Below are 21,711 nucleotides of genomic sequence, written 5' to 3'. Positions count from 1 at the left end.
TAAACATATATCACTTAGTTCCTATGGAATATCATTCACTGAGCAAAATGAAGTTCTAAAGAAGCAACAATCATAATTGTTTTGTAAAAAATTCTCTCCACTCCCGACATGGATTATGCTTTCTGGACCCTTATCTTCTGCTTGGGTGGTACTCCCCTAATCACCTCTCCCAGGAAAACCGAAATACTCATTGTAGCCTTCCCGATTCATCTGAAAAATACATTTTAGCCTTCCCGGTGCACAATGCATTAATATTACTGAACAAAATTAGATGAATGTATTGAATGCCATGTACAGGATGTGTCACTGGATATCTTAATTCTAACAAATTGTGACTTTCAGATTTCGCCACTTTTTCTAAATTACTCTGTTAAAAATGCAAATAATGGACAAAAGCATTATTGTCAGAGTATCTTCTCTTTGGAATACAAAGGCACATATATTAATGTGATGTAAAATACAAATATACTATATGTGTCAATTATGAGGAAAAAAAACAGAAACATGTACAAGGGACTTGCTACAGACCTCCAACTACCATCACATGCCATCAAGCCAGAACAGTGATATCTGATCTGTGTGTCTGAGTACAACATTTGAACATCTATACTACTATTCAAAGATAAGCAGAACATTGATTGCAAAAATTGTCTGCACCTAGGCCTCTATACAGCACAGACAGAGGCTACAAATCATACAAAAAAATAGATCTTTTCGTTCCAAAGACAAGTTGGGCAAGAGAATCGTGTTTGGAGACCTTGACATCTGAAAATATGTAAGACTTTTATTCTGCCCTACGCTGAAGGAGTATGATCTTATGCCGCTTTTAGCAATATTCCAACAAAATCACTGCAGGGAGCACCAGAAATGGTCCGCCGTGATGCGTGGACGCTTCAACCATTAAGTTACCCCACTGCCCCATCACTTAAAGGTCACATGCAACCAAAAAATCAAACATAATTAACACACAGCTATCACTTATTCATGACACATAAAATGCATTCCTGATTACGAAAAAACAAATGAACAAAATTATTGGCATCTAATCACAAATCAAAAGTGCAATATTTTGTACTTGGGTTCACCTCCCTCAAAATGAAGGAGCCACGATACCAAAAACAGTCAGAGCCGGAGGGTGTGCACTCAAGTGTAATGAAGCCTTTTCATTGGCCAATGGTTCATTTGCTGATGCACTTAGCCAGTTCATTGTTTATTGCGTATAAGCCAAAAAGGTACTGATTGCATGTGATCAGTGATTGAAGTTGTCCATTGCATGTTGTCATTAGCAGACCGACAGGCAGATATATAGGTGTCAATAAACCAGACATCGAGTTTTCTCTGTGACAGAGGCTGCTTATCACAATCAACATGGTTTTTTCATGTAACTAGTAGATTATTTACTTGTTTGTGTACACAACCAAGATTAGACTACTGCTCACCTCATACTCCAGGTAGGTAAACTGTGTCAAGCACTGCAAACCTATTCATTGTGCACACATTGTGACCCCAGCACTGGGGACAAATTAGTGAATCGTTTGACTTTTTTTCATTGCGTTTTTTTCAACTTCGTAAGTTGAATTGGCATTTTTGATGATTTGTATGAGAATCTGCAAAGTTGTGTTTAACGTTGCATGTGACCTTTAAGGACCAGAGGTGTTTTATTAGACAAAACACTTTGTGACAAATATGTCGATGTTCATCCATCATGTATCACTGCCTGGGCCCACTTGCACAAAGTGATCTTAGTGCTACAGCTGTCTTAAGCCTGTGTTGGAGAATAGGAGTTACAATCATTGTAATGCTAAGATCACTTTGTGCAAGTAAGGCCCGGTAGAAAGAGATGGCAATAATATGTATAAATATTAACCTTCTAGCACCATACAAGGCACAGTTTGTGGTACACTGCCACTGAGAGGAGAATCAGAGTACTCACCTATTTATTGACCAGGGATATACTTTTGTCCACTAAGCATGCTTTGTGGAGTGGACCTAGCACAATATGGATATGCATATCATTCCTTGAAACAAAACAGATTCAATCTTCAGACTTACAAACATATGCACTGACCAGGGTAACGATGTTGCACTTTGAACACATTCCTGGACAATGGTTTTGGCACAGTATAAATATGAACAATATTATGCCCATTATACAAACAGAGGTTTGCTTAATCTCTTCAGGAAAGCAAAACAAAACAAATTTGACACTATCTGCTATCACGATTGCAACATGTAAAGTGAGTGAGTTTAGTTTTATGCCGCACTCAGCAATATTCCAGCTTTATCGCGGAGGTCTGTAAATAATCCATTCTGGACCATACAATCCAGTGATCAATGACATGAGCTGAGCATCGGTCTGCGCAACTGGGAACTAATGACATGTGTCAACCAAGTCAGCAAGCCTGACTACCTGACTACTAGTCGCCTCTTACGACAAACATAGTACGCCTTTTATGGCAACATGTAAAGTGAAAAACAGCCTAATAGTGCCTTGTAAAAGTGAGTAGGTAGTATGTTGAGCTACTCAATCCATTTCTTATCTTCTCTATAATAACGAAAACCTTGACGCCATCAGCTAGAATAGCTTCATTCATTGTAACTGACATAACCAATTTCATATCACTATCTGTGATATAACACCCTTATAAATATACAACATTATTCAGAATGTATTTGTGCAACAACAGCAGTTTTGGACATACATTCTGGCAGAGTATACTGGTTGAAAAATATGCTGTCGGAGTATTTACAAAATATATGTCACGAAGTCAAGGAAAGTGAAGGAATGCTTAAACAAAACAACATTTTAGCAATATGTTACACCATTAAGCACCCAACAACACTATATATGCCTACAATAACAATATTTTAACAATAATAAGATAATAACACACATAACAATGGCATATAAGTGCATAACATTAAACTATGACCAAACAGATTTTGGATTCAATACTACGGCACACCTTGAGGGTGTGGACAGTTCTGTGGATCAGTGAGGAGGTTAAGAGACATAGACTTTACAAACTTCTGTCATTTTTAGTGTAAGCACTGATACCTATTTGGTCATTTTATAAGAGGCTTGTCAAAGACTTTAGTGTCTTTTGTAATTTAGGATGGAATAACAGTCTATGCATACCTAGGTGCGTGCGTGCGTGCGTGCGTGCGTGCGTGCGTGCGTGCGTGCGTGCGTGCGTGCGTGCGTGCGTGCGTGCGTGTATGGCATCAGCCATGAGAGTTCCATAACTTAGATATCATTTATCTAACACTTCCTGAATTTAGCACAACTGCTTCAATGCATAGAAACATTACTTATTTAAACAATATAATAAGTTTATAGTCAGCAAATATACAGCACTATTTCAAAGTTATCTTTGTTGAAGAACCAAGGATCAGCATGTGACTTAAGGAAATTCTTAAACAGATGAATGCACACACACATGATATGTCCACGAGCTGTAAACTATCACTCTCTCAAATGCTGCTTAACATAAACAAAAATATTGAGATCAGCTCCCTGTCTTTCCTTTTGATAACAAAATGTGATTCCATTACCTCAGAAAGTCAGGATTTCATTAGATTTTCGAGCCATTCCACATTTGTTGTGGCAATAAAATCAAGATTATCATGCTGTACCAGGAACGTATTAGAAACAAACTTACAGAAAGGTTGTTTGCAAATCTTGTCATCTTATATATACCATTAAAAAAAGTTGGGGATACTTGATTTATAAGATTGATAAAATGGAAGGAAGAAACAGATCATGAAGAGAAATTAAGGGAAAATATGACAATTATTATTCCATTCCTTTGGAAATGTTTCATCAGTATGAATATATACTACTAATAGCCAAACTTCTAAATACCTCTCAATAATGGATTATCACATATGTAGACAGTAGATGTGTGAACACATTAAAAACGTTTATCACAGTTGGTTTGATTTCATTTGAACTAGATGAAATCATTCATTGGGCAGAGACTATGACATGGCTGGTGAACTGTTTTATATTATCTGGGCATAGATAAACTTCACTGAAATATCAGGCAATAATACTTACTTCTACTGGAAATTTGTAGGCAAGTTATTTCTACGCAAACAAGGCCCTGGTTTAACACTGACAACAGGAACAGTGCTGCAAATGTTTTGCGAAATAGGCCTCATGATTCATCACAGTATGACATCTATACAGGCGAAATGTATCTGTCTGTTTGATACAGATACTTCTGTACAGCAGTATGTGTGATTGTATCTCGCATTCAAATGAACAGAAAATTTACTGACAATTATTTGATAAGTGGTAAACGTCATTTTGAGACAGATTTACATGATAGAAGATCAGGAGCACCTTCAAGGAGATGGTTCTTCAGGATCGATATTACCTCTCTTAACGTTTACCACCATCTCCAATAAATATGTGACTGCTGTTTTGAACGCATTTCACAGCATTTCTTCCTATCTTCTGACAACATGGCCAAAACCAGTCAGGAGGACTAACGGGATCTACAGTTCCATCTTCACGTCGCAGGATGGCCTTCACAGGCTTCATGTGGTGGTAGCAGCAAGTGGACTCTTCAGACACCTCCTTGGTTGGGAAGAACTTAGAGCACTTGGAACACTCATATGAACAACTTTTCTCCATCACAAACCGACCACGTTTCAAGGGACGGATGGTCTGTTCCTCACATTGAGGGTGGACCTCTTCTTCCATAGGAGACTTTGGAGTGATGATGGATCTCTGGCTGTTGCCCCGGAGGATGTTGTGGAGCTGCTGTAGCTTCTGCAGCTTCCTCTGGCTGTATTCCAACTCCCTCTCCTTCTGACTGTACAGGGTCTCCACCCACCTCAGCTGAAAATACAAACATCTTTGTCACACTCTGCTTCTGTGTTTAACACGCAAGCTTAGCAATATTGCAACTACAAAATATGGTCTGTAAAATATAGCCAGGTGTGACTCACAACCAGAAAATCCACAAATTTGACCACTGAATTGCATCAGTCAATTCTTAAGTAGAGCCAGAATTCACAAGAATGTTTCAGTGATGAACTCAGCTTATGCCATAAATGAGAAAATATAAAGTGTGATCACTTCCAATAAAACATGGTAATTACAGACTTAACAAAGGGACTATTAACTATTTTATAATATCATTCAAAGTGCTTGAGCACAAATATTAAGTATTACAAAAGTCCATTCAAACATTGCCATTCAGTGTAGAATGAACATTTGTGTCAAACATTATTTACTTAATAATATTGCGAATATGAAACTTCACAAACACAATTTCAGTTACTGTCTGACTGGGACTATGTGTCCCAGTCCACCCAGCCATGAATTGGGTATCTCGGTACGATGACAGAGTCACAATTACTATTAACAGAGTAATTAACAGTGACTCCCTTCCAGATGTCTGAAACACTCCAACATTGTAACCAAATGTGAAACAAACCTTTTCAGTCTCTTTCTGTAGCTGGGAGTTTAACTCCTGTAGATGGGCACATTGACGGGCAACTCCTACCATCATATCATTTTTCTCCACCACCCTCTGATACATCTCACGGAGCTCCTTGTTCTCATTTCCCACAATGACCAATTTCAGCGACAAGTTCTGGATGATGTCCCGATTCACCCGACTATCTCTGTCGAGATCATCACAACCTGATGATCCCATGCTTCTGATATTCCCAGTACCCTGTCTGAAGATATCCGCCGTTTCCCTCAGATCCTTGTTTTCATTCTCTAGTTGACGTAGCTTCAGGTTCAACTCCTCAATGTACTTGTCCTTCATGCAGCTTTTCTGGACAAGTTCTGTGACTTCATCATACAATATGTGGACCTCCTCAGGTAAGATGTGATGGTCAGTCAGCCTGGCAATGGCAGCCAGGACATCAGAGCCTGAATTGCAGTTGGTCTCAGTGCACTGAACTGCTTGTGATTCTTTTGTAAGTTCAGCCATTCTGTAAATCTGTATATCTTTAACAGAAAATCAATCTAAAATTATATTTTCATAAACTTAAAATTTTTTCCAGTGTATCATCTGGCATTGAAATGAATGTTTTATGAAATATGCAGGAATTACTACCAACATGAACAGGATTTCAAGAGAATGATGAGCCATGCATTATTGTGTATTTATCGTGTTCAAACAAACTGTCCAATACCCGTTTCCTTTCACTGTCAGCAGATTCACATTGAGCATGAATGTTTGATATGGGCTTTCATACAATAATATCTTTCATGTTACATTGCCAAATGTTCAGTAAATATATGTATCTTTATCTTTCTGAATTTCAATTTACATACATAGAAATGACAATTTGTCAGTCTAAAATGGAGTATAGTCTGCATGGCTCAAAAGCGAACCGATGAATTGCAGTCTAGCTCAAAAACCAATAAACATAACACACTCATAAAACATAACATGAAACGCTGATCATCATCAGAACATCATACCAACTCTGTGAGGTTTTTGCAGAGTATTTTTGCATCAAATGAAAAAGTTCTTTCACAAACTATCATTAAAATATTGACACAGTTCACTATTTGTTATGTGAAAGTAGTACAGAGAAAGGGACAGCCAGGTGGGCTGTCAATATTGAACTGTGTCAATATTTTAATGATAGTTTCTTAAAGAACTTTTTTTATTATTAGGACAAAAGTTCTGCAAAAACCTCACAGAGTTGGTATTATGTTTTGATTATGATCAGCATTTCATTGAGTATGTTATGCTTATTAGTTTTCGAGTAACGTTGCAATTCATTGGTCCTTTATTGAGTCAAACGGACTATATATTCCTGTTACCATTAGGCACTTAACAGGATCAGGTGGTCAGAGAGAGTCCCTGAGGAGTAGTTGTATTTATATCATGTAGGATAAACCCCATGACTTATTCACCTGCAAAGGTCCAAGTTGGAACTGGTCTTCAGTAACCCATGCTTGTCATAAGGCTACTAATGGGACTGGGTGATCAGACCATCTGACAGATGTCATTGGTAAACACATATCATTGGCTCCCAACTGCATAAACTGAACAAAAACCCTCCCATATTACTACTCAATAAAGGACAAGGTACACACAAATATAGTTTTGTTTTGAACATTTGTGTCCCATAGGAGTACATAGTTTAAGCAACTATGTACTTCCTGGTAATCGTAATACATGTACCAGACCATTTATCATAAAGATCTGGGCCCACTTGCACAAAACGATCTTAGAGCTACAATTATTGTAAATCCTTAAGATGGCGATCTTAGGCTTGGGCTACAATCACCATCCACTTGCACAAAGCGATTGCAGGCTAAGATCAATGTAAGTTACAATCAAAACTTACAACTGGTCGGAACCAATTGTAAGGAGCTAAGATCATTGTAGCCAGTAGCAAAATGGCGTGCAAGTTGGTGTCAGTTTCACGCAAATAATTAGCTTTACGTTTGGGGATTGCTTTTATATTGCACAAAACGATCTTAGAGCTACAATTATTGTAAATCCTTAAGATGGTGATCTTAGGCTTGGGCTACAATCGCCATCCACTTGCACAAAGCGATTGCAGGCTAAGATCAATGTAAGTTACAATCAAAACTTACAACTGGTCGGAACCAATTGTAAGGAGCTAAGATCATTGTAGCCAGTAGCAAAATGGCATGCAAGTTGGTGTCAGTTTCACGCAAATAATTAGCTTTATGTTTGGGGATTGCTTTTATATTGCATAAAACTGTATGATTCGCCTCGACACTGCAACAACACGGAGAATGCAACATCGATTTAACGTCTGAAATACCGTTATTTGAGGTAGTGAACAACATCATTATTGAGTCGATATCATAGAGTACAATTCTCACCCGATTCAGTGCTGGAAAAAGTATGAACACCATACCTTTTTGATAAACAAGGAAAGGATAGTAACGAAAGGTGTCTGCATGCGATTAGCAGTGGCCATGACCTTTTCAATAACTCAAGGGCAGCTAATCTTGATTTTCACGCAAGATGGGAGTCGTTTCCCTTTGCGTATTATACCGTTGCTGTAAAATCTGCCATGCCCAAATACAATGTATGTTATATTGTGACAGCACAGATCTCCACATATATTTATTTTCGATCATAGACGTGTCAATGATCTACAGTTGGTTAGCGTACAAATTTATGTTTCTTTCTAATGAGAGAACAGAGTTTTAATCTATGCATTTTAAATATAATACAATTTGAAGTATTCTTCAAACAGGAAAATACACTTGCTGAGGCATGTGAAATTTGCGTAAAAACGTTTTTTAACAAAAAGAAAAAATAATTATCAACAAAATAGCGTAATGCAGTTAACATACTGTAGATAAGTATTTAACAACACATACAAGACACACGGAACAATAACATTTTCATATTTCCCTGTCATGCATTTTCCACAACACTCCCACTTTCATGTCACACTTTCATATGTTTACACATCTAATGCTTGTGGGATATATTTGGGTTTTTACTCCAAAGAACACCAACCAGATGCCAAACACTGACTCACTGACAGCCATTGACAAATCATGGTACATTTAGGTGTTGTATCATAAGTACATTTTGTTTATAATATATGTTATCTTTTAATTTTCATGAGTACTAGGTCAGTAACTCAAAACCCAAATTTGTTAATGTACTTGTTTGTATTTCAATATTTTATCATAAAACGTGATATTTCTGTGGTTGCAGTATGACATTCTTAGTTCATAAATAATATTAGAATGTAGAAAAATTAGAGAATAGCCCAAGAGGTATGAGTTACCATATATGTTATCTTCCACGCTATCATTAAAAAGATTTGTGGGGTGTTTTTGCTTGTTTTTTGTTTTGCTTTGTTTTCATGAAAAATCTGCAAGGTGTGTTTAAGGCAGAAATGTCAGTTGCGTGCAGTAACCAGTTCCACGTTTTATTTGCGCTGCATTCTTTGCACTCTTGAAGACAACTGTAGACAGGAGTCGAGTTTAAGAAAGTTCTACCTCTAACGTTGAAGAGTTCGATCTTAGTTAAGATTGCGATCTTAAGTCCATGCTGTCTTAAGATCGTCTTTGTGCAAGTGGATTAGGGCAATTGTACCGTGATTGTAAAGTTGATTGTAGGGGCCTAAGATTGATTGTAACCAAGATTGCTCTGTGCAAGCGGGCCCTGACCTAACCATGATTGTACATAAGCATTAGTTATAGAACCAGTCTCTTTGTTTATGGTTATGAGATATGTTATTTAGGAAACTGAGAAATTGTTTTCATGTCTCCTACTAAACACCCAACTGTAGTTTTTGCAGCTGGTCCTGATAGTGTCAGAAAGATGTCAGTTTCTCTTCAAGAAAACAAAACCCAGTTAAGGGCCATAACCATAATACTCTATGGGGAGGAAGGCTGGGACTCATTGTTTCCAACATATTCAGGTTGCTTTTTATGCAACAACTGAAAAAAAATTATCCTTTTGTGTCACAGTCACAAACCTTTCTCATCAGCAGATCCAGGAATTTTGAAAGGAGGTGGAACAAGAGGTTCAAACTCCCTGAAACCTCCAACCCCTCTCACCTCCTTCTAGATCCACCAGTGTTTCTTCTTATGTTTTAACATTCTATTCACAATAACATCACACACACAAACTTCCCACATGCAAAACAACTTGTCATGATTTGGGTTCAGAAAAGTTAAATTTGTTTTGCAGAACCTTGTTTATATTAACTTGTATTATTGCTTTACATATCAAGTATACTTGATGTCTCGATGAATAGGGTGATTCATTTTGATCCCTTTTTGTATCTATGGTAATTGTGTTGCCAAATAACAGCACTAAAATTTAGTTACCATGTATTCAGTTTGTCTGTGGTATTATATTCCTGATGTTAGGGGTATTTAGATAATGAGTTACTTATAACATAATGACTGAGAATCGGACAGTGTTTGAGAATAGCAATCTATTCATAGAAACACACATGATTCACTCATGATTCACTCATGATGGGATATTTTAAACCTTTCAACAAAGAAACTCTTCTGAGTCATTTTCTTAACTATTTTAGGTTCATTAACGGGATAAAACTGTTCATAGATTTCGTATCAACTTTGAGGTGAAAATTTAAACTTTGTATTTTGTTTACAGGAATGTTTTCAATAGCCAGTTATTTTGATGTACTGTGGCAAGGTTGTTTTTCAATAGCCAGTCGTTTTGATGCAGTGTGGCAAGGTTGTTTACCCAACGTATTTCTGCATCGTGTGTCATGTTAATTGAAAAAAAACAACAAACCCTGCAGCAAGCAATGATAAAACGCATTAAATCGAGAACATGGTAAGGCTGATAAACTATTGTGACCTAGATTTACGTTCTGGGTCAGTGTCATATGCTGGTATAATAATCTTGTATCTATCGGTTACACTGGGTCAAATAGATTAAGCAGTCATATGTATGATGCATTACCTTAACTTTGGTGCGTGTAACGTCATAGGAACATTACTATCCAACAGCAGCTGCTGCAGCCTCCCATAACGTAAATCGAGAGATGATCACGTGCAATCATGTGACAACCGTACGTTCAGCTGACACTATTTATATTGCCAGCTCTCCTTACGTTAGCTTACGTCAGCTTTCGTTATGTGCCGATCTGTTAGAGAGTCTTGTGTAGGAATCGTTCGTAATTTGTGGATAGTGGGGTGGGGTGATTATTATGGAGAAACACGTACAATGTTAACCCAAACCACCACCACCACCACCCCCAACAACCGCCGTGATATATTGCCAAACGCGACGTAAAACAAAACTCGCTCGCTCCAGTACATGTACACAATGATGAGCAACCCCAACCCCACCACCGCCTAAGGAGCATACAGCTTTTTTTGCTAAACCTCGTTTACTAATCAGCTTTCCTGAAGGGTATTGTTAAATGCATATTTATTCATTTGGAGTGTTGCAGAACCAAACATTCCGATAAAGATTCTGATTAACTCTTATCTAGTTTCGAACAATCAGTAAGCTAACATTTTTGTTAGTATCGAGATAAATTTGAGAAATTATGAGGTTAAAAAATCACTGTTCATCATTAACTGACCAAACCAAACACCATTTCTATTATATGGTCTCTGGTCAAACGCAAACGACTGGTTCTCAACAGGAGTACATTAAATTGGTAGTCGAGCAATGTAATAAAAGTTTACTTTTGTGATGACTTGGGTGGCCCTGAAAAGGGCCTGTGGACAATGTCCTTAAATTGAAACAAGTAGTTGTCTACTTGACGCTGGTTTTCTTACTGATTTTCACCTTCTTGGATCCGGGTTTGACGACCTTCTTAGTTGGCCTCTTGCTTGGCTTGGCCTTTCTGGTAGCTTTCTTGGTCATTGTCTTCGGTCGTTTCTTGGTAGCGGACTTCTTTGCAGACTTTGGTTTCTTGGCTTTCTTTGCCTTCTTTGCCTTCCCTGTGGAACGGCTGCGTACTTTGCCTTTGCCTGTCGACTTCTTCTTGCCAGTAGTCTTCTTGGTCTTCTTGGCGGGCTTCTTTGTTGCCACTACTCCTACGCGGAAACGACCTGACGCTCCACTGGCGAGAGAACCTTTGGGACGGACCAAGGCTCCAGTCTGAAGACCTTTCAGAAAGCCACGTTTGAGCAAACTTGGCAACAAAGTTGCAGGAATGCCAGGGTAGGTAGCCATGATGTAGCTTTTGATGGCCTGCACTGAAGCGCCTTTCTTATCCTTTAGGGCACGAATTGCCGAAATAATCATATTCAAGACAGTCGGGCGACCAGATGGCTTGCGACGAACAACTTTCTTTTGGCGTTTAGCAGGAAAGGTAAGCACTGCAGGCCTTGCCGGAGACTGGGATCGGGAACGAGCTGGACTTGGCATGATTTTTTGATGTATTCTTGACAGACACGAGTACTGAACAGGAATGCCGTCAGATGACGCGACGTCGCTTTTATAGGCAACGCGCGGACGTGAGAGAAGACAACCAACACAAATTCGCTTGAAATGCAAATAGTCTTGGCTCTGTGTGCAAATTGTGTTTGTTTACCACTTCATTATGATGTATTTCCTCTTATTTTGTTTACATTTCGTTGAAAGAAATGGTACCGTTCAACAGCTTATGATCTAACGATTACGGTGATACACATAAATACATGATGCAAGTTGATGTTGTTACTCTATGAAAGGTTTTACTGGGAACTATACGGCGGAAGTTTGTGAAAAACAAGGTTTAACTTTCAAAACTTTTCGAAAACAAAAACATCTTGAAAAAAATAAGCACAAATATACTTTGGTGTGAAACATGACATTGTGTTTATTCAAACGATATATCATACATAACTATCAAAATCATTTAGAGAGCTCAAATTTGATTTTAAATGTTGAGTCAAAAACACAATATTGATAATTCGACCATATTGAATAATTTTCAATATTTGGTCCTGATTATACTTAGACATAAGTTTCTGCCAGTACATAAATGTTAAATATGTAGCCTGTTGTCCCAACCTCATGGTCTGCTGTCACGAATTCTTGACAATTCCGTTTCTGACACTAACTAAACACAAAACCGTATACATTAATTGCCCGATGTAGTGGCCGTATAAGATTGTTGTGATATTGGAAAACCATCAATATTCCAATGAATGTTTGAGTTCGTCATGAGGCCTAAAATATCCAGTATGCTTACTTTGTTTTTGTAATTAAACAGCTGAAGAAAATACTCAAACAACTGTATATGACATGTTTCATATGAGGAAAGAATGTTGCACTAATTTGTCAGAAACGTATGTTGGCTCTACAAACGTAGTTTCTGTAAGGTCACATCACTGCGCAAAGAACGAGCATGTACATGACGTTTCTTTAAAGAGATAGAGATTTTCTATCTAAAAGACATTTCATCCACTTCTTAATTCAACCCATTTCCCCAGTGTTAACAGATATTAACTAGACCTCAATTTTGTGTGTTTTGATAACAAAAAATGATACAGTGAAAAATATTTGAAAATCTTGGCAAAGCTGTAAACCAAGAAATATACTTTGATATTTTCCCGATCGTTTGCGTCAAAACATGTAGAATATTAGAATATGTTAAAAGGAATTCTATCAATATGAACTGATGTCATTTTGGTTTGCTAATATGTCATATATATGAATATATACCAAGCCAAGAATACTCATGCAAGTACGAAAATTAATATGTGTTTGTGGTTCAATGCATCCATGCATTCCGTGCATGCGACGAGTAGATCTTTTATTTGAAAAATATGGATGTTTGCCAGACATATATAAGACTGGAAGATGCGCACGTTAAATATTGGATTTTGGTTTGAATGAATTCCTGTTTATAAATAAATTAAAAGTATCTATTTTGTTCAACATTGGGAATGTTATAACTAAATAAGAAAGTTTATATGACAAGCCTCCAGACATTTATCCCAGGTCGTGTTAAAGTTGGTCCCAAGGTATATATGGGCCCATAATCCTGCACTTTATGATGAAATCGTGTAAAGATCTACATGATCCGAAACATTACGTCTACTTGTTAGCGGGTGCTTTATTTGTTACTTTATGGCGAGGTGTGTATGACAGTATCTACATGCAGACCGTTTTTGCCAACGCATTACAAATAGCCATGATATGGCACACACAGTAAACATCTGCAATACGCTACTGCAGTACTCCAAATATTTGTTTCTATTTGTTTTCGCATGCGGATATTGAAGAACGCGGGTGGACAATATGTTTACTAGCAATAACTAGCACTGGCTACTCTTTTCAAAAGTGAAGAAAATACCTGCAGTTAGAAATACTGCACAAAATAGTATTAAATATAACAGTAGAAACATTTTTATAATGGTAACTACCCCTTTCTATGATTAATTTTCATTAAAGCGAGCTATGGTAAATTGCTAACACGTGTATTATGACATCTGCCTTTTCGTAAAGCAATGTTTTGATAATTTATGGGTGCTTCTCGCACTTGTTAACAGCAGTGGTTGTAGGTTACTCACAAAACAAAAACGAATTACGATTAATGTTTCAATATGGCAATAATAAACATATTACTTTACCTTATTTAATTGATCTAATGGTTATACTGTATTCATAAAAGTAATCGAATTAAAGTACGGTATCATTTTCAGTAACATAAAATTGCATGTTTCTACGCATTCCGTTTCAATTTCGAAGTCTGACTTTCAACTACATTCTTGTGTAGCGGGTTCTTTGACAAGTTGTTGCATGCGCTGTTTACAGTTGCGATTGATGAAAATGTGATACCTCATTTGACAATAGGGCAAAATTACCGGTAAACGTATTTTGTTTGTCATATTCCAAATACCATTTAACAGAACCAATCAATTAAACTCAAAGCATTGCTGATCACAGAGCCTATAATTCACACTGTCAGCTAAGGACTGCAAGCTTCTACTTCGACTAAGTTTAGGCAAAGTAAAGTGTTTAATATTGTTTAATTTGTTTGATGAATATTGTCAGACTTAGGTGACCAAAACTTCATGCAGTAAAGTCTTAGAGTGTATTTATAAACAGGTTTTGCTTAAACTTAAAGCCATATTTCAATATCTGTGCGCATGTCGTTAAGAACGTAATTGTTATTACAGGCGCTAGACTCTGATATATTTATAATCATGACCTAAATATATAAGATATAATCATATATAGTTAGGCCATATTTAGTGCCAAAACTATATTCTCAGGTGCTTTGATGGACTCATTTGCACACACAACGACTTGACAGCAGAATATGTTTCTCGGGCAGTGCCCTTGACATATTCGGCAGGTTTAAGAAACTGTACACCTTACTTTTGTTGCATATGGCGAACTTGGAAGACAGGCGTTATATATTAAGATATACAAACGTATGATAATTTTCTAGCATAAGTTAAATTCCTCAAACGAGGTAACAAAATTATCCCAAGTAATATATAATTTTATGACACTGGACTCTAAAAATCAACTGTAATGATTACTCCTGGCTTAATTCCATGAGGAGTAACATAAACAATTTTGGACTAAGTTATGTTCTAAATATTGAGTATTCTACTCCATGGCTAGTCTCAAATTTTGAGCGAATCCTTAGGAACCAATTCATTAAAAATTGGAGAGAAAATATCTTGGCATGCTCAAAAGGTATCTATTGTCAATGGTACAAACACTCACCAGATTTTGAAATGTATCTTCTCCACCCTAATGTTATATCACAACAACTGTGATATTCTGTACATCAAACCATAACCTGCCAGTTGAGACTGGCCACTGGAGTGAAACACCCAGAGTAGAGCGACTTTGCCCTCTCTGCAGCCACAGGCAAACTGTAGTGCAAACTGTAGTGCAAACTGTAGTGCAAATGGGGTTTGTGCTGTAGCTCTCCAGCAGTTGCACATGAGTTTCATGATCTCTCTCAATGCGAAGCCTTTATTTCCGAAAGGCTTTCTTATTCCAAATCAATTTCTAGAGTGGCTGAATGTTTAAAAAATGGCAAACCTTCTCAAATCCAAAAGAACAAACACCTTACGTAACTTACCATAGGAGACAAGTCTGACTTCGGGGACTGACAAAATATATAAGAATTGTTTCCAAAAGGTTCCAGATAAAATCCAATCTGTAACATCTACTCTTTTTCAACTGATTATGATATATGTATTATAGACACTGATGTACATCCCTATTCTCTTGGCAATGGCATTTATTGTATTTATTTGCGTGTAATTAATTATAATAATAATAGTGGGTATTCGTAACTATGCCTGTATCCGTGCATTCGATGCTCACTCAAGACGCTACAGAAATGGTGAATGTATGTTCAACATATACATGACGTTACTAATAGTTACAATTAAAAAGGAAGGAAGATCTTGAAAGAGTTCAGTGATTCAGCAATTCCAAATCAATGCAGCGGTGTAGGTAAAGATCCTCTGACCACAGGAGACAAGTGTGACTTTGGCGACTGTAAGTAAATGCTGATTCAGGGATCTGAGACATCTTGCAGGGGTGTACACTGTAAGAAGTTCAGATAGGTAAACTGAAGCTTGACAATTCCAAATCAATGCAGTGGTGTAGGTAAAGATCCTCTGACCACGGGAGACAAGTATGACTTTGGGGACTGTAAGTAAATGCTGGTTCTGGGATCTGAGACATCTTGCAGGGGTGTACACTGTAAGAAGTTCAGATAGGTACTCTGAAGCTTGACATTTATATACAAGACACAATATTTTGAAGTTCACACTTGTCTCATGTACCACCATTGGTGATTTTTTTAGCATAAAGATGATGATGATGATATTGCTATACACATGCTTATCCACATCACTTATCTTTAAAATTACCCTTTTCTTCACGTCCATGTCCTAAATTTGGTTATAAGATAATTTTTGGTTTTGGTTAGAAATGAGCACTGTTCAGCATTTGAATAGTAACACAACTGTACTCTACTCTCAAACTATGATAATTAATTTACCATTACCAAATCCATATATAATCATGATAATCAGTCCAAATGCACCTGAAGATGGAGAACTACAAGTCATGTGGCGGTCACATGCAGTGATGCTTTGTTATGAAATTCAGTCCAGGGACTACTGCTCAGGGCCTAGATTTTCGAAGGCCCTGGTTTCTTGTCTCTTGATTGTTGGCACAGTGTGTGTAGGACTAGAAGTGGATGAGTGAGTGAGTTTCACTCTGCTTTTAGCAATATTTAAGCAATATCACAGTGCGGAGACACCAAAAATGGGCTTCTCAGTGTGTGTTGGATATTGATTGTAGTATATGCAAATAATAACATTATTTTTATGATTGTAGTAACTGACTTACAAGCTGTGAAAGATGGCTGATAAACCAAAGGTTAAGCATCGGAAACAGAAACTGCTCAGTGGTAAAGATGGAGAAGAGGAAGGGCTTGTCAATCCCGGAATTGTGAGTATTTTTGTCAAATCCTTGTTTTTCTTCACTTGAAATGCCAAGTCACCAGATTTGAAAGCTTTTAGATATTATAGCCAGATAACCATGATACAGACCCTCTAATGGCTTTGTAATGATATGTTTGTCACTTTATGCAAACTGTTAAATTCTGTACCTAGATATTGATGCAAGTCTCACCTAAGTTGTGAATGTGACATTTTAGAGTGCAGTCATATCTTGATGAGGCGAATCACTGGGGTCCAAGTAGTAAATTCAACTTATCAATGTATTCTACATAGGTAGAAAAGATGGTGGTGACCAACAGGTACTTCGAGTAATTTATAATATTCAATACGCCATGAGGCGGGATTTGACTGTATTTTCGGGATGGAGGAAAAAGAATCATATGTGTCAGAAACAATATACCAAGGTAAACATGGTACCCGTAAGTAAACAGTAAAGGAAACTGACTTTTTTAAATGTTCTAAGACCTTATACTTATATAAAGCATTGTTGACCAGTGGCGACGAATGTTGAATTCTTGTTGCTGTAGGACTCCGACACAGAGGCAGCGTACCAGGCCTTTTCCCAGACGGAGGGGGAGTCTTCAGCTGCAGAACTCAGTGTAAGTTATCAGCATCGTATCAGTTAGTAATGATACATGTATGTGGTAGGATTTGGGCTGTGTAAAGCTAAGTAAGTTGTGGGTCAGGTGAATTGTCTTTTAGAGAACTGGTATTTAGATAGGCTGCTAGACTCTTCAGAGTTCCAATGGCTTCATTTTGTCCGTACTCTGAGTCGCATGTTACTTGTTGTGTCTTCTTAGACAAGACTTTGTTCAAAATGTGCCTCTGTTTACCCAGTAGTGAAGAGGTATCCAGTACAAGGTCAACGGTAACATACTACTGTCAGTACTCAGTGAGTGGAATGTGACGTTTTATGAACAGATTTATCCAGTATTATCGAAGTTAGATTTGTGGTAGAGTCCCAATTGTATTTCAGTGTATAGCCAAATATTTGGTGTAGTAAAACAACTTTGGTTGCTGTTTGAGATGTTACAGGAGGTATGTCATGTCCTCATTCAGTGTGTGACCCATGAAGGCCCAGGTTAGTCTTCAGTAGCTCATGCTTGTCATTAGAGACAACCAACAGGATCAGGTAGTCAGACTCCCTGATTGGCTGACATGTCATTCAGTATGTCATGTCTTTGTTTAGTATATCATGTCCTTATTAAAGGGGCACTGATGCGGAGCGAATAATGTTTCTCGGCAACGGTCTAATTACGAAACCAAACCGCAAATTGGTCAGCGCCCGCTCCTTCAACCGTGACGGACTAAGGAACTGGGCTCCTGTCCATATTAGCACAATTTCTTCGCCTAAACAGTCAGGAGGCCGGATGCCCATCATATGCCATTTGTTTAAAAATATCCATGGTATTCCTTGTCTGATCGTAACCAAATATCCCAGCAGTGTAGTTCTTTTCGGATGCTTGGATGGTATAGTTACTGATCCAATTTGATCCTATTTCTGTGTTTTTAACCTCGATATTTAATCATGTTACATGAAAATATGATGTCTACAGGCACGTAGCAAGCCATTTGTTTCAGTACGGAAGATTGCAAAGCTTTATATTTAGGTAGTTTTGAGTGTTGGTTCAGCTGTGATAGCAAATATTGCACGTAAATTTTGGTAGCTATGGTAGCTACAATGGTTTATTATTTATGATACTAAAAACACACAGTTGATTTATTTGAATTCGTAAACAAAAAACGATGACTTTGCCTTTGGTAGAGAAATCTGAAAATTTTCTTACGTAAAAACCTCTTATTTCACCTATTTACCCAAGTACACAGCAAATGCCTGTGTGTATTCCTTATGTAACGAAATTCAGTTGGTATCCTCAAAACAGTATCGGCCCATAAGTGTTTTCAGGCTGCATGCGACACAGAGATTACATCTTCCTTGCTGTAACTCGCGTTTGAACCTACACATGTTATTTGTCGTCATTCTCTGGATGGTCAATTAACGAATTTATAACAGGTATAATTAGTAGTAACACCACTTCGGTTACTCAAGGCATTTCTCCTGTCTGGAGTAAATACTCAACATTATAAATTAAGGTCTGTAATGGCAAATGTATTGTATGTTATGTAATATGCAAGAGGGTTTATCAGCTGAGTTGCAAAAACAAACATCGATCAAAGGATTAACCGATAACACACTGATTGATTAATTACTTTTATCTCCTAGCGGATTTGTCAAAAGGCAGTGTTTGTAGATGACTACACCCTGTCGTAAAGAGTGAGTGCAAAAACAACATCCTCCCTTCAAAGAATTAACCACCCTTGCGCTGATTGATTGATTGTTCATTATTGGTTAACTAAATTACTTAGAATAGTGGACATCATACAATTAGTTGCCAGGTGTGCTATCTTGGGAGACCAATGAAAGGTTTATCTGTTTTTCACTAACGAAAGACGTGAAACGATGTGTTACTTTTTCGGAAACTAGACAGTTGTAAGACGCGACACAGAGCAGGATTATTTACCAGCTGCAGATGAATGGAATACGATTTCTTTTACGTGGATATTGATGGATGCATTCCTGAACAAGGTAGCAGCCTGACATTGTTGCTATAAAATTAGTCTGTTTTACTTTCATTATTTGCATTTTGTTTTAATTTATTTGTTGTAGCATTCAGCAGAATCTGTATGACAGAAAACACACACTAGATCGCGTATGTGTGTGAAATAGGATCCACATTGGCAATCTATACAATGTATAAATGTTGCTGTTATGTTAGAAATTTACTACGAGTATAAGCAGATCGTGTGTTCTTTCATTAATTTTCAGAATCATACAAATATGACAATAAACTAATCAGGGTTATGAGACAAAATATAGAGATGTACATTGGCTTCGTTATTGTTCTGTCCTAATAGTTTTTTTACCATTTCTACCACTGGCAGATGATTAACCTTCAAAGTGTTTCATTTGTTTTCATAATACATTTGTAATGAAGTAAAAATGACTTCACCTAAGTTGATCTGTCTATAATTAAACTATCAGTTGCGTTTACGGAATGCGCAGCAGAGGTCACGAACCAGTCACGAATTCTGGGATATCATCCGGGTACTCACGGGAGAAAAACAATAACAAACGTTTACACCAGTCCACGGAAATTGCTCCGCATCAGTGCCCCTTTAAGTATGTCATGGTCTCATTCAGTATGTCATATCCTTATGTGCTTATTAAGTATGTCATGTCCTTATTAAGTATGTCATGGTCTCATTCAGTATGTCATATCCTTATGTGCTTATTAAGTATATCATGTCCTTATTAAGTATGTCATGGTCTCATTCAGTATGTCATATCCTTATGTGCTTATTAAGTATGTCATGTCCTTAAGCAGTATGCTGTGTCCAGTGTTCAAAGTGAAATCAGAAAGTCAGGGTCTCCTTGCCATAGTGAGTGAGTGAGTTTAGTTTTATACCACCATCTGCAATATTCCAGCTATATGACAGCTGTCTGTTATTAATTGAGTCTAGACCAGACAGTCCAGTGATCAACAGCATGAACATCAATCTGCACAATTGGGAACCAATGACATGTGTCAACCAAGTCAGCAAACCTGACTACCAGATCATGTTAGTCACCTCTCACAACAAGTATAGTCGCATTTTATGGCAAGCATAGGTTGCTGAGGCCTGTTCCGCCCTGGACATTCACAAGTCCATAACTCCAGTGTCAGAAGAATAAGGTTTAGGGGAGTTTCAAGATTAAACATACTACTGAGAAAACTTCAGTTACCTCTTAAATATGGCAAACATCTAGTCTGTTTCACAGTCCCTGAACCGCCTAACCCTTTCTGCAGTGCTCAAGCCCTAAATAAAGCAAGTCTAGATTTCCTGAGGTTCAAATTCAGAACCTGCCTTCTCACTACGTCTTCGACAAAGCGTTACTACTAAGTGTATACGAGAGCTGGGAGTGGTGCAATTATCTACTTGAATACCCCAACCCCTTTTACCCTATCCTACCCTTATTCCCATTATGTAAATTCCTGACATCTAATTTTCAAGAAATGGCAATATATACTGTTCAGGTTGAAGGTTAATATTTCGAGTATATCAATGTCTTAGCTATGTAGTATCTTCAAAAGAAGTGGCTGTAAATTATTTCTAAATCTTCAAAGACAATACAAGCTTGTAATCACAAAGGAAAACTATATTACATTGTTTAACCTGTTAGTTATATGATCCTAACATTTGAGGTTCATGAGGTGGGTACCCGGGTCCAAGTTGTTGCCTACCCTTCCAGGGTATCTGGGTTACCCATCCCAGCATTAGTGTGTACATAGGATATTGACTGTAGTGTACTGTTGGACTGTAGGCCAGAGAGGAAGTGGAGCAGGCTCATACCCTGGTGAAGGATGTAAAGACCAGGCACAAGCGGCGCCAGAAAGAGGTAACATCACAACTTTCTTATAACAGAGAATTATGTCCCTTGATTTAATAGGATTTGGGGTAGCAAGCATTCCTTATCTTGAAACTGGTAAAACTTTTATTTCATAAGCTGAATTGTCTAAAACTGCTGAAGAATGCCATCTGCCTGAGAATTAATTAATTTGACGTGTATTAGAACATTTATGGAATTAAACATGATGAAACATTCATGTGTATGTATTATAAACCCTGATAATGATATATATAATACCACTGCCACTTGTATATCTATGTTAATTTTCAGGGCCTAGATTTTCGAGGCTCTCTTAGTGCAAAGATAGTTGTAAGTTTCATACATTAACATTAGCTTACAACTGTCATAG

The 21,711-nt window shown here is 37.5% G+C and overlaps 3 protein-coding genes across 3 annotated transcripts in view; 1 reads left to right on the top strand and 2 right to left on the bottom strand.

Moving 5' to 3' along the window:
* Nucleotides 1-1,922: 1,922 nt before the first annotated feature.
* LOC137291570 (girdin-like) lies at nt 1,923-10,532 on the bottom strand. The gene is made up of 3 exons (XM_067822948.1): nt 10,428-10,532; nt 5,451-5,974; nt 1,923-4,849 (listed from the first exon to the last, which is right to left on the bottom strand). The coding sequence occupies exons 2-3, from the start codon at nt 5,955-5,957 to the stop codon at nt 4,388-4,390; spliced, it is 969 nt and encodes a 322-aa protein (XP_067679049.1). The 5' UTR covers nt 5,958-5,974; nt 10,428-10,532; the 3' UTR covers nt 1,923-4,387.
* Nucleotides 10,533-11,231: 699 nt separating this feature from the next.
* Nucleotides 11,232-11,849, bottom strand: LOC137291847 (sperm-specific H1/protamine-like protein type 2). Its single transcript, XM_067823392.1, has one exon. It carries the CDS (start codon nt 11,847-11,849, stop codon nt 11,232-11,234), a length of 618 nt encoding a protein of 205 aa, XP_067679493.1.
* A 2,307-nt stretch (nt 11,850-14,156) lies between these two features.
* Nucleotides 14,157-21,711, top strand: part of LOC137291248 (coiled-coil and C2 domain-containing protein 2A-like) — a 46,220-nt gene continuing 38,665 nt past the window's right edge. Inside the window, exons 1-4 of the mRNA XM_067822549.1 lie at nt 14,157-14,277; nt 16,788-16,901; nt 17,440-17,511; nt 21,276-21,350. Of these exons, the coding sequence (XP_067678650.1) occupies nt 16,812-16,901; nt 17,440-17,511; nt 21,276-21,350 (237 nt within the window). The 5' untranslated portion in view covers nt 14,157-14,277; nt 16,788-16,811. The remainder of the gene's footprint in view (nt 14,278-16,787; nt 16,902-17,439; nt 17,512-21,275; nt 21,351-21,711) is intronic.

This window comes from Haliotis asinina, chromosome 7 (assembly GCF_037392515.1).
Source record: "Haliotis asinina isolate JCU_RB_2024 chromosome 7, JCU_Hal_asi_v2, whole genome shotgun sequence".
Classification (NCBI taxonomy): Eukaryota; Metazoa; Mollusca; class Gastropoda; order Lepetellida; family Haliotidae; genus Haliotis; species Haliotis asinina.
This window is presented reverse-complemented; position numbering and strand designations above follow the sequence as displayed.

What these genes read in the sequence shown, in the direction of transcription:
- LOC137291847 (XM_067823392.1), bottom strand. Translation starts at nt 11,849, where the DNA reads ATGCCAAGTCCAGCTCGTTCCCGATCCCAGTCTCCGGCAAGGCCTGCA.
- LOC137291570 (XM_067822948.1), bottom strand. Translation starts at nt 5,957, where the DNA reads ATGGCTGAACTTACAAAAGAATCACAAGCAGTTCAGTGCACTGAGACC. An exon ending in TACAGAAAGAGACTGAAAAG is followed by an intron (nt 4,850 to 5,450) that starts GTTTGTTTCACA and finishes TTGTATTTTCAG; the next exon opens with CTGAGGTGGGTGGAGACCCT.